General features: G+C 37.5%; 1 protein-coding gene and 1 long non-coding RNA gene across 2 annotated transcripts; one reads left to right on the plus strand and one right to left on the minus strand.

Annotated features, from left to right (window-relative positions):
* The first annotated feature begins 394 nt into the window (after positions 1–394).
* On the plus strand, positions 395–8,778 carry LOC112180259 (disease resistance-like protein DSC1). The gene is made up of 9 exons (XM_024318787.2): positions 395–973; positions 2,506–3,586; positions 3,749–4,120; positions 4,231–5,397; positions 5,492–6,225; positions 6,349–6,480; positions 6,762–7,007; positions 7,251–7,569; positions 8,327–8,778. Exons 1-9 carry the CDS (start codon positions 486–488, stop codon positions 8,612–8,614), a joined length of 4,827 nt encoding a protein of 1,608 aa, XP_024174555.1. The 5' UTR covers positions 395–485; the 3' UTR covers positions 8,615–8,778.
* LOC112180260 lies at positions 7,122–9,550 on the minus strand. Its single transcript, XR_002928172.2, has 2 exons — positions 9,200–9,550; positions 7,122–7,516 (listed from the first exon to the last, which is right to left on the minus strand). It is a non-coding gene; the product is annotated as an uncharacterized LOC112180260 (long non-coding RNA).
* Between the last annotated feature and the right edge of the window lie 3,878 nt (positions 9,551–13,428).

Consider the following 13,428-nt stretch of genomic DNA (forward strand, 5'->3'; position numbering starts at 1 on the left):
AAATATAACCAAAGAAAAACCGGTGAAAATTGTTCAATGAGGTGGGGAAGGAAGATTGAAATTGAGATAGAAATTAAGCTAGGGACTCCCCTTCATTGTCTCGAAAAAAAAAAAAAATCTAAACAAGAACAAGGAAGCACATCACATGGGATAGGTTGAAAGGCTAGCGAAGAGAGTCATTATTTCACTTTCACTATTTCTTTTTCTTTTTGACCTCCTTGTTTACCGGCGGGTCTTTCATGGAATCTTCATGGGGACATTGATGGAACATCCCTTAAGCTTTCGGTGCATTGTAAGGCATCTTCGTGGAAATTGTCACTCATCCATGCTTTGGTTGATTTGCCTTGTAATATCTTGTCAAGTATTAATATCGACCCGCTTACTTTACTCATGTCTACCCAGCTGCCTTTTTCATCTTCTCACTACGTACTCTAGATTCAGTTGATTTCTTCCAAGCTTGAGTCAATCTTGTGCTTGTTAATATAATGGACCTTGCTTCCTCTTCTTCTTCTTCTTCATCTTCATTGACCTATGATGTCTTCCTCAGTTTTAGAGGCGAAGACACCCGAGAGAGCTTTGTCTGCCATCTTCCCAAAGCTCTGGAACTGAAGGCACTCAAAATCTACATTGATAAACAAGGTCTTAAGAAAGGCGACAACCTTTCGGATCTACTGAAAGCCATTGCCGAATCAAAGCTTTCGATTGTAGTTTTCTCTGAGAACTACGCGAGTTCCACATGGTGCTTGAAAGAACTGGTGCAGATTATGGAATGCAAGGAGAAGCAGAACCAGATTGTGATGCCCGTTTTCTACAAAGTAGATCCTTCCCACATTCGTAAACAGACGGGAAGTTTTGCCAAAGCTTTTGCCAAGCATGAAGGCGACCGCAAAAAGGATAAGAAGGAAGTGCAGAGCTGGAGATCCGCTTTAAGGAAAGCCGCCAACTTAAGTGGCTGGGATTCCAACAAATATGAGTAACTTATTCTTCCTCCTCTTAATTAATTATGAGTTTTTTTTTTTTTTGTCAAACAAAAAAATTTAATTAGGAGTAAATGGTCTTAACTCGAGTTGCTTATATTATTATTGTTGATGTTGCTAGTCTATTTTTTTTTTTTTTTTGAAGGGGTTTGGAACCCAGCCTTATTGGGAGGCTCAGTAATGTTTTAAAACACTGAGACGTAGGGTGAGGCATTTTCCGGTGAGCCACAGTAAGGCATTCGCCTTGAGGCGTAAGGCGTAAGGCGTAAGCCTTACGTATAAATGACATATATTTATGTAATTATTACTCGTATATATACCACAGTAAGAGTAACTAAAAGAACATTACTAATTGTCATTCACTCACATTACTAATTATTAAGCAAACAAAATGGTCACAATCGACAATCTGGGGATAACAATTAAACAACATTTAGTAGACTTTGTCTACATCAAGGAAACAAAATGGGCACAATAGAAGTAGTAAACTCGAGAAGTTTTTACTTTTTAACAAACAACCAGCCATTCTCTGGCTCCCACCCACAACACAACAACAATAGTAACCAAAAGCAAGCCTAATAAAGGCCTAAATTCTCAACATTTGGGCAAGGAGTCTGATGAAATCTGGGCAGCGAATTTGAACAATATCAACCAACATCTATGCATTCAGTTAATGATACAAAGCAATTCCGAATTAGTTGTAATAATCAACAATCTTATATTCACAAAGTCTTTAAAAAGCAGAGCCTAAACATTCAAAGTGCGAAAATCAATTGGAATCGTACCTTCAAATCTTGTCTGCAAGTCGAACTCCAGGTTTGCAAGTTAAGTCAAACTCCAAGTCTGCAAATCGAACTCCAATAATCAAAATCGAACTCCAATAATCAAAATCCAAGTCTGCAAATCGAACTCCAATAATCAAACTCGAAGTCTGCGAATCGAACTCCAATAATCGAACTCCAAGTATGCAAATCGAACTCTAATAATCGAACTCAAAGTCTGCAAATCGAACTCCAAGTCAGCAACTCGAACTCCAAGTTTGAAAATAGTCTCCTTTACAGCCAAATAATTAAGAAAGCTAATGGGTTCTAAGAGATTTGCATCAGCTTGCTGTCTTTTGGAACTTTGGAAGTGCGTAGGCTGAAATGGAGAGTCGAAGTGTCGAACGATGTCCTTTGCTCAATGTAGCGACCTAGATATATAGGTCTTTAAACCTCAAAAATAAAAAATGGCGTCGTCTCTGAAAAAGACCCCAAAAAAAAAAAACGCACTATCATCCGAAGCCTCGTCGCCTTATCATCAAAACTCACTCAATTTAAGGGCTGATTTCCTCTTTTTAAGCCTAAGGCGCGCTCCTGCCCCACATTCATCTGAGTCAGCTCAATAGTATCGGCAACATCTATAACATTCTTAATTTTAATTATGATGAATACCCCTCTTTTGGTAAGGTGTCGGTGATATTGTGTATTTTCTTAGCAACAGTGTCCTTCTCTGAGACTTGACTGCATTTGTTTTTTAATTTTTGAAGGGATGATGCCGACCTCATTGAGCGTATTGTAAATGATGTATTTGATAGAGTGAATTGGATCTCGCCACGTAGGGAGGGTGGCTTGGTTGCAATGGATTCTCATCTGCATCAGGTGGGACGACTATTATCCGCTGCTCCTGATGATGTTGCCTATGTTGGAATCTGGGGAATGGGGGGCTTGGGTAAAACAACCATTGCCAGGGCTGTTTATTACAAAATTTCTCATCAATTTGATCACCGTTGCTTTTTGGAAAATGTGAGGGAAGGCTTTAGCAGTTACGGTCAAGTACAAATGCAACTTCAATTTCTATCTGGAATCTTTAAGGGAATAGTCAACAGTTTCGATGGGGGTTACATGACTATGTTGGAAAGGCTAAGTCGGATAAAAATTCTAGTTGTTCTCGACGATGTATCCCGTTCCTTGGAAATTGATGCCTTACTCGGAAGCCCACAGGAACGTTCACTTGGTTGTGGTAGTAAAGTCATTGTAACAACTAGAGATGAACAAGTACTAGGTGGATTTAGGAAATACAAGCCCAAGCCATTAAGTGATCCTGACGCTCTTGAACTCTTCAACCAGAATGCCTTCAGAAAAATGCCACCCTCAGAAGAGTACGTTCATCTCTCAAGACGTGCAATCAAATATGCTCACGGTCTGCCTTTAGCACTTAAAACCTGGGGAGCTCATCTTCGTGACAGAAGTCCATCTGTGTGGAAAGATGAGTTGGAGAAAATAAAGAAAATCCCAGACCTAGATATTCACCACGTGCACCATGTGCTTAGAAGAAGCTTTGATGGACTAGATGAGTACCAAAAGAACATATTTCTAGATATCGCATGTTTTTTCAAAGGAATGCACATAGAGTATGTAGAAATTATTCTGAACAGTTGTGGCTTCTTTGCCAGCAGTGGTTTAAGCGTTCTAATTGACAGAGCTCTTGTAAGTATCTCAAGGTTTGGTGAGCTCGAGATACATGATTTCCTACAGGAAATTGGTAGGGATATCGTCTGCAAAGAACCTTGGAAGCATAGTAGATTATGGAGTTATGAAGATGTTCAGGATACCTTAACACAAAATAAGGTGAGATGTACGTACTATACTATCCTGCATGATTTCTTATATTCATCTATCTCATATATACTAATCTTAGTATACATGCATCTTCAACTTTAACTTGACAAATTTCTTAAATAAGGCTCCTGGACATTAACTCTCACTTAAATTTATCTATTCGTTATTCAGGCTATGGAAGTTGAAGGCGTAATGATTGAATTGTCTGACTCAAAAGATATACGTGTAGATGCTCAAGCTTTTTTTCGTATGATGAACCTGAGATTGCTCAGAATCACTTACCCCCCATATGTGAACCCTTTAATTGAGATCAGAAAACTTTTTGAAGGGGAATTATGGCCGGAGCGGATATACGGTTACCTACCAAATTTCGACGGTAAATTACACTTGAATGGGGACCTAAAGTTTCTTTCTCATAAGTTGAGGGTTCTCGCTTGGCATGGTTGCCCCGTAAAAACTTTGCCGTCCAACTTTTACCCAAAGTGTCTTGTTGACCTTGACATGCGTCATAGCCACATCGAACAGCTTTGGCAAGAACCCAAGGTGCTTCCGTTCTGAAATTATATTCTAGTTTCTTTCAAATGCTAATTTATGAATTTCAGATGCGCGCCTTTGATATTAATGCATGTCTTGCTGGTTTTTGTGACATGCAGGCTGCGAAAGAATTGATAAGCATCAATTTAAGTTCCTGTAAAAATCTTAAGGAAATCCCCCTCTGCACTGAGGCGCCGAAGCTTCAGAAACTAATTCTTAACTATTGTACAAGTTTAGTGGAGGTTTCCCCATCCATTTCAGCTCTTACAGGCCTTGTTTTCTTGAGTTTATATGGTTGCACTGAACTTAAGAGTCTTCCAAGCAACATTCATATGATGAAATTTCTCAAGACCCTTGTTCTTTCCGGCTGCTCAAATCTTGAGATGTTTCCCGAGATTTCAGAAGATATGGAGGCACTATCGGAGCTTAGGTTAGATCGCACTGCGATTAAGAAACTACCATCCTCAATTGAACGGCTTCGGGGACTTAAATCCCTTGATCTTTACGGCTGCTCAAATCTTGAGATGTTTCCCGAGATTTCAGAAGATATGGGGGCACTATCGGAGCTTATGTTAGATGGCAGTGCAATTAAGGAAATACCATCCTCAATTGAACGGCTTCGGGGACTTAAATCATTAAGTATGAAAAACTGCACAAGCCTTGTCTGTCTTCCCGACAGTATCTGTAATTTGGCAGACCTTACATATCTCTACCTCGAAGGGTGCTCAAAACTTTGCAACTTGCCTGAGAATTTGGGGAATTTAAAATCTCTGTGTGAACTTAAAGTAGAGGATACTGGTATAAAACGACTCCCGGCCTGTATCTTGCATTTGAAGCTTGGAAGATTAAAGTTTCATTATTGCAAACAAATGGAAGCCCCCCTTTCATCATGGCCATCATCGATTGAAGATCGTTGTACTGTTGTGGTGCATCTTGATTTTAGTTATTGCAATCTGAAGGTGTTATCGGATGCCATTGCTTATTTTCGTTCATTAAAAGTATTGAATTTATCAAGAAATAACAATCTGAAGAGCTTGCCTGCAGCCATGAATCAACTGGGTTACTTAGAACGGCTTCAATTGGAAGATTGCAAGAGACTGAGATCAATACCAGAGCTTTCATCAAGAATAAGTTGCATAAATGCGCATAATTGCACAGCTTTGGAAGCTGTTTCAACACCACAGTCTCCCTACGATATCGGTCGATGCTTCATATTTTCTAATTGCAGTCAGCTGATACAGAGAGATTTTTTCAGAGATATTGTAGAAACTCATTTCCCTCCTCAGGTATAGACATAAAGCTGACCATGCCACTTTCTTTTCTTTTGATATTTTGGCCTTTGCGAAATAAGTTAATCTGTTTTTTTCTTTGTTGTTGTAGGGTAATTGTTCCCGACCCTTTTATTTCTCCATTCCTGGAACTGAAATTCCAGAGCAGTTCATCCATCAGGGTAGGGGGTCTTCCGTAACTGCCCAGCTACCACAAAATTGGTTTCACAGCAACAAGTTTTTGGGGTTCGCTATTTGCGCGGTTACTAATCAGCCCCAGGGTGTTGATTATTGGAAACTGTCTGCTCGATGTTTCTGTACCTTCAAAGGAGATCATTGCGAGTACCGTTTCAGTTTCTCTTTGTTCAATATTTATTTTGACGGTTTCTACCGCGACTGGCTTGTGTCAAATCACATGTTAGTGGGATATGTGCCATGGTCTGAATTTGGCATTAATGGAGAGGAAGTGAATGAACGCCATTACACTGAGGCCAAATTTGAGATAGAATTATTGCACCGTGAAACATTGGAGGAAGACGGGGTACTATTCGACCCTTGCATCGAAAGGTGTGACCCTTGCATCGAAAGGTGTGGAGTTCGATTCGTTTTTGCCAACAACGAGGATGAGGAAGTTGCCCATCAAGATTTTGGGGAACCAATGGTACAAGGTGATAATTCTGAGATCAGGAGCCTTGAGGGCTGCTCAGCTGAACGCAGTGGTAGTGACATCACAAGTGACACCTCTGATGAGGAGGAGCAATACCTTAAATTATCGGAAGTTTTTGAAGGTGCAAACAGAGAACCGAGTTACATCAGAAATGAGGACAATGAATCATCTCGGAAGAGGTTAAATATCTATGTCTATAAGCTGATTATAAGATTGACCATTTTTTTGCATGATAACTTCATATATAATTATATATGAATGAATTCAGTGGCTATTTATAAGAATTTTGACGTATGTTGCAGGAAAACTCTGGAAAGTTGGACACAAGAAGTCAGAGTTACATCGGGTCTGATGCAAGGGGACCTGGATGATGGTTTTAACTGGTTCTGCCATAACAGACATTTAATCCCTGACAAAGGAACTACGGATTTAAGGTACAAGGACTTTTTCATCATATCAAATCCATCTGATTTTTTCTTTTTATCAAACACCAGAACTTGACTTGAGCTTACCCATACAAAGAAGTTTTTAACCTGTTACCTATTTGGATGAAGTGTCTCTTTTCATCACTGGAGCTCGTAAGTTAACGCTTTATGACTCAACAGTTCTTCATGTAGCTTAAGGTCCCACATGAAAAATTATGTCACAGAAGCCGAGCACTTACAAATCAGATCCATTTCTTCTCTCCTATAACATTAAATTACTATGTTGGCAGATGCGGGTATGTTTGTACACATCGACCCGGCTGTTGGGCCAGAGCTAATGTGCGATCTTTCATTGACGACCTAACAATCCTTGAAATTACTTACATTGGGAGGCACACTTGTTGGAAAACTCTTCCAATGCCAATGTTGACACACCAAGTAAGAGTTACAACAGGTATGGAGACTGAAGGTCCTTCTGATGGCTTTAGGTGGGTGAAGTATGCCCAAACAGACATACCAGGAGCTAAATCCCCAAGGTACATATTTCGGACATTTCATTATATCAAATCTGGCTACACTACATAAAACTATCATGTAAGTAGGTCGTATTGTAACAGCTTCTAAGTAAATGTAGTAATGCACGAACAATATAATTCATTTTTGACTTTGTACTTTTTGATGTTGCTTAAGGTCTCGTATGAAACTAATGTCACACAAAGTGAATATTTACAAGCTTGATCTATTTTATTTTGTAACATTAGATTGTTTGTATTTAGCAGAGTCTATTATGTATGTTCTCCTCAAAATGTCGGAGGCTGCATGGCAATAAAGGAAGTACAGCGCTCCAATGATAAAGAAATCCTTCAAATTACTTACATAGGAAGGCACACATGTACACTAGCCTCCACCAGCAATGGAGGAAGGGTTGATAGCAGTACCTCCGCGGCCAATGGTGCATCGAGTGTTCATGACCAAGTTGTCCAATCACCAAGTTCACCAGGAGCCAATGGTCATGGAGGAAATGTAACCAGAGTAGCCGACAATCCTGTTAATGACAACAATATGATCGTGTTACAAGATGCAAGCTCACAGGATATGGTACGTTTTTCATTACCATATTTTGATAAGTTCAGCCAACTTTCTTATTATATATGATCCTAACACTGACAAGTTGAAATGCTAACTCTTTTACTTTGAATGAATTCTGCAGCAAATAGAAGCATGCTACACTACTGCACTTGATCATGTTGATGTTGATAGTAGTTCATGTTGATATGCATTCTGGATATGTTGCTGCTTAAACTATTTTTCTGTTTTCTCCTCAAAACTATTGCACTTGATAATTACTGTTCTTCTAGATCATGTTGATTTAGTTCTGTAGCAAAAACAAGCATACTACACTACAACTTCTTGTTACTGCTTAGTTCTCATCACTCATTTGCTCTGTTTTTTAACTGTGACTTAAATTCAATGGAATCACATAGAAAATTGGTCTTTGTCTGACAATATTAAGTCGAAAATTCCACATCAGTAGAAATAGCAATTAACAAAGGTCAAAGGGGAGTCTTACACAGGATATGAGGTTCTGAGGAGAATGCAAAGAGCTAACATTATTGTACTTTACACTTTATTCTCAAAATGCATCATTACCTTTTTTATTTGCTCTGCTTTGCTTGCGGATGGTTTTTAAAATTATTTTTTCTTTCATCAAGCAATAGAAGTAGTTACAACATATTATTACAAGCCAGGATACTGCATGGATGAAGCATGTAGCACATTTGAACCGGACAGTAAATGGGACTGAAATAGATATGAAGACCGCAGTAAACTGAAAATGTTAGTGTGGTTTGTGCAGGAACCGACACCCTCAAATGTTGCAAGTGTTTCATCTCAACCAGTGATCTCATCACCATCTCTGACTCAAGTTAACCTTCAACCTCAGTCTTGTTCGCAGCCCATTGTTATAAGATCATCTCCTAATTCCAGAACAATTGTATCTCCCAACACAGGGATGTTAATGAAGACCAAGTCAGTAGCACAGAAGGCTAAACCCATGCCTAAACCTGTGACAAAAACCAGCACAAGAGCAAGAGCCCAACAAGGACCAAAGGAGGATTCCGACAACAAAATGTGGAAGCCCTGAACTAAACTTCAATTTTGGATTTGTTTTGTTCATTTTTGTCAATTAAAGCTGGTCTCAGCAACAATGCAGCTATTATGATATATTTCTTTGTAAACATGTCTCTGTTTGCATGTATTTAATTTATTTTGATACAGCTTCAAATACTAGACTGAATCTCCCAACTTAAATGCATGTTCGTTTTAATATGCAGCTTCAAATTGATTTTTTATTTATTTTTATGATTTACAGAGAAATGAGTGAGAATTATTGAGTTTGTTTTATTTTTATGATTTAAGGAGAAACATATGAGAATCTGTAGATTGAGTTTTTTTTTTTTTTTTTTTCTGATTGGGAAAATCTACCGTACAGACTGTACAGAACCCATATTGAAACCAAGACCAGAAATTCAATACTTCAAACAAAATCGAAGATTACAACAACCCAAGATTACAAATCAATATCACAACAAAAACCCAGAAATCTATCACAACAAAAACTCCATCATTCAAACCCACACACTCAGATATCAGATTATAAAATGCAATAACCAGATACAAAAACTGCACGGAATCGAAGAAAACCCAAAGCAAAAGACAGATCCAATACCTTGAGAAATTGGGCGCGCAGAGAGAGATGAGAGAGAGAGAGTTGGGATTTGGGTGACGGAAATGAATGGGAGGCTGCTGTGCTCGCTGCTCAGATTCAGGGTTGCGTTCCAGAGAGAGAGAGAGAGTTGCGTTTTTTGTCGTTGCTGAATGACGGAAAGGGTCGGAGTGGGTTTGTTTGGAAGTAAACGGGTTCCAATGGGTTCCAGTGGGCTTAGCACGCAAGGCCCATTAATTTGTGGGTTTTTTGCGTGCGGGCTTTCTTAGCACGAATTTAATAAATGGACGGGTTCGTGCGGGCTTTTACCGTGCTGGTTTCGGGCGGGTTTGCGGGTCACGGGCTCAAATGCCAGGCCTACGTACAGTATCTGACGTTTTACCCATTATAAACTTTTGTACCTCAAGTTTCAAAAACTTTAGAACGATACTTTAGGTTCTAAACCTAACCGAAGATTTGTACCTGGAGACGTTGGCTCCATTACAGAGGCTGCCAAACGGCATATTGAAGGGTATTTTTGTCCCTTAAGTTATTCCCTCCATTTGAGTCCTTATACGTTGGCGCCAAATTTTATTCATGGATCCAATCACTCGTTTACCGCCAAATTTGAAGAGAATGGTTATTCCCTCCATCAGATGTCCAAACTATATATAATTGATACCTTATGTTTTTAACTATACTCAAAATTAGTACGTATAATGATTTATTGTCTAGAGGGATTCGGCAAAACGGTGGGAATAACTTGATCAGACAAATATAGCCCTCAATATATTGCACTTGATCAATTATTTAACGATCAAGTAGACGGTAGTGAGTTATGTGAAAAACAGGTTCAGAACTGAGTGAGTCAAGTGATATTGTTGAAAATACAGTGAGTTAAGTGTTGAACATGTTATAACTCAGTAATCACTCCTGATTTTTCCCCTATTATATATAATCCAAACACTGGCAAGTTGAAATGCTAACCCTTTACTTCGAATGAATTCTTTTACGGTCTTGCTTCTAATTGTTTCAATAGAATTATACAATCATCAGGTTTTAAACACTTTCAGAAGGTCAATGATATGGAAGATAAAGACATGGCTAGCTGTTTATGCAAATTATGGTGGTGTTGGAGGCTTGGGACTTCAATAACCTCAAGAAAAGGACCCGAGAAATTAATAATGGATTCTGATCAACCAAATGAATCCAACTCCATTCCAAGCCATAATCCATGAAGATCCTCACCAAGAATGCTAGTGATGTGCTGGGAAGAGCCTACACTTGTGTTTTATTTAAGATACTAGAGCTACTAATAAGGATCAATCTAAGCTATATGGCAATATATGTGGCGGTCTTGACTTTGCTGGCATTTAAGAATAATTAATCTTAATGTTTTTTTTTTTTTTGAAGGAAAATCTTAATCTTGATGTTTTATCCAGTCATGATCGTTTTATTCACTCCCTTGTTCAACATTTTGATTCTTTAATCTAGAATAACCGAGTCTCTTGCCTTTCTCCTACATATCCAACAGGATCATTTTCAGAAAAGCAGCACAAATTAAAGTTAATTATGTGTTTTTTCATTTTACTTTAAATTTCAAAGGGATAGAAAGCCTATAGCTTTTTCAACCTGGATCAGTTTTGGACATGTGGCCTTGTCCGTTCAATTCAATTTTTTTTTCCCCTTTCCTTTTGGACCATTGGAGGGTTGTTTACTTAGTGAGACGTTACAACTTTGCTATGACTGCTGCACAAGCTTCAGGTTGATGGAAATGAAATTAGTTCAAGCTTTATTGCAATATTATTGAAAAATGTCCAACGATCGAATCAAATAGAACTAAATGTATTCAAGAAATCTTCTATTGTATTCGAATTGCGGCCTCAAGAGAGTGAAGGTTCCCACTTTAGTGGCCAAATTCTAAAGTCCTTGCTTTTTTTTTCTTTGATGCGTTGAACTAGTGAAGGGAGGGACCAAAATGATCGAATTGATCGACTTCTTACTGGATTCTAGCCATCAAAAAAAGGAAGCAATAAAAACCACCAGGCACAATATTTGAAACTATTTTTCGCAACTCTCATGCTTTTTTATGTATAAAATCATTTTTCGGACCGTGTCATTTTTCCCATGTAGTTATTGGTATGGCTGAAAGGGATTGCAATTTTCGGTTCCTCTCTCTTTCTACTTTCTCTCCCGTTATCTATAGCCCATCCTTGTGGGTTCTTGAATTCGATTAGAGACGGACATGATTTGCCCACTATATTGACTGATGAGGTTTAAATATATTATAAGTAAATAATGTTAATTACTCATCAAATATATCATACAACCTGCCAATCTATTAACAACACAAAATTGATGACATGTGATCAACTTCAATACTCAGAGAACAAAGATAGACAAACTACTGTCACGGACTCCATATGAATTATTCGTGCCTGAAGTTATTGAAACATGTTTGAAACAAGAACATCGATGTTTATAAATGAACATATGTAAAGCCACTCAAATTATCACTCTCACATGCAACGTCACTTAACATTCTGTAACATATTTCAAACTTCAATATGACGACCGCAATTCTTTGCTTTTTTTTTTTTTTTCTCTTTGATGGGTGGAACCCTAGGTGGGTGCCGCTCGAGATCGCTCCGAAAAACTCAGAGGTCCTGGCTGTTTTTTTTTTTTTTTTTTTTTTTTTAAAATTTTGTTTTATAAAAACTGCCTACTTAACCACATTGAACGATGATATATGAAGAAAGAGATTTATTATATAGTAAATTGTTACCTCATCACCACTTGAGTCAGTATTTTCTTCATCGTTTCCTCATCTATGTGTATCACCGGCCTTCATCATAATTATGAGATTAAGTTAAATTTATAGGGCTGGTCTTGAGAAATCGAGGGCTCAAGTAAATCCATGGTAGTGATGGTACTCGAGATTTTTTTTTTTTTTTTGGTTATAATGGGAGGAAATCTAACCTCTGATTTAGCTTAATGCGAATGCAATTCTCAATGAGAAATGTTATTCACACATTGCTAAATGATAGATACATATCTCCTACTTAATACACAATCTATTAACTTTTTTGTTTTAATATTTTACTAGAAACACAACCCCAAACTTCCTAAACTAACCTCATTCACAATACACAATATCTTTTCACTAAATACATATCCTTTTTTTTTTTTTTTTGCTGAAATAAATTGAGATAAATATCTGGTAAGAGACTATCTATTTTTTTTCTTATACAAGAGAGACTACCTATTGCATTGTTGCAGTTGAAAAAAAAAAACGATGGGCATATTACACTAGAAGACTCAGCATCAATTCCTCAATGGCTCAATGTGAAAGTTTCGGTAAATCATCACATGGTCATCACTAAAGTTAATACAACGACACCCAAAGAATGTTTTAATTGGTTTTCACTTGTTGGGTTGAACATACTCAGATGCCAATGGGGAATTGCTTGTCATTGAAGACTTGACCAAGACAATACTCATATGCCAATTGTTGAGATTTGTGAACTATTGATGATGAAATTGGAGCGAAACAAAACAATACATCACAAGAGTTCTTGAGGAATTTTTCAACAGTTTTCACTTGCTCTTGTTTGTCCATATCATTTGGACAGTTAATACATTTTTGAAACTAGATTGATAAGAAGGCTCAATCCCATGCATACTAAATTATTGAGAATCAAATTCATGATATCCATCTGCGGTAGACCTGGAAACAAAAACAAAAAACAAAAAACTGCAGATGTTTCTTAATTCCAACTATATATGTTTCTTTATTGTTAATATAAATATCTCTTTTGGTAATTTAACTTACCCATAAAATGTGATGTTAGGTGTGTGAAAAAAGGGGTGTGTATTTAGTATTTAGAGGTGTGTGAATAAAATTTCTCATTCTCAACCTGCCCTCACTACTTGAACAAGTTTTTGTTAACTGACCTATATCAAAGAATATTAAAAGAATATGAAATAAAGATTTCATGTCATAGTAGATGAATGCATTTCAATTTAAAGCTTTTTCTATAATTATGAAAAATCCCATAATGGAAAACCAAATTCATAAAATACATATAGCAATAAAATTGCATATGAAAAAACTTTAAACTTGAGTATCAACTAATTACAAAAAAGAGACAGAATTGAAGAAATTGGAGCAGTGAGTGAAATGGGTGGAAAAGTTGCTAATTTCCTCTTTACTTTAATTATTTTTTTAGGAGGTTTCATCATTTTTTTTTGGG

This window comes from Rosa chinensis, chromosome 7 (assembly GCF_002994745.2).
Source record: "Rosa chinensis cultivar Old Blush chromosome 7, RchiOBHm-V2, whole genome shotgun sequence".
NCBI lineage: Eukaryota > Viridiplantae > Streptophyta > Magnoliopsida > Rosales > Rosaceae > Rosa > Rosa chinensis.

What these genes read in the sequence shown, in the direction of transcription:
- LOC112180259 (XM_024318787.2), top strand. Translation starts at nt 486, where the DNA reads ATGGACCTTGCTTCCTCTTCTTCTTCTTCTTCATCTTCATTGACCTAT. An exon ending in AAACTCATTTCCCTCCTCAG is followed by an intron (nt 5,398 to 5,491) that starts GTATAGACATAA and finishes TTGTTGTTGTAG; the next exon opens with GGTAATTGTTCCCGACCCTT. An exon ending in CCAGGAGCTAAATCCCCAAG is followed by an intron (nt 7,008 to 7,250) that starts GTACATATTTCG and finishes TGTATTTAGCAG; the next exon opens with AGTCTATTATGTATGTTCTC.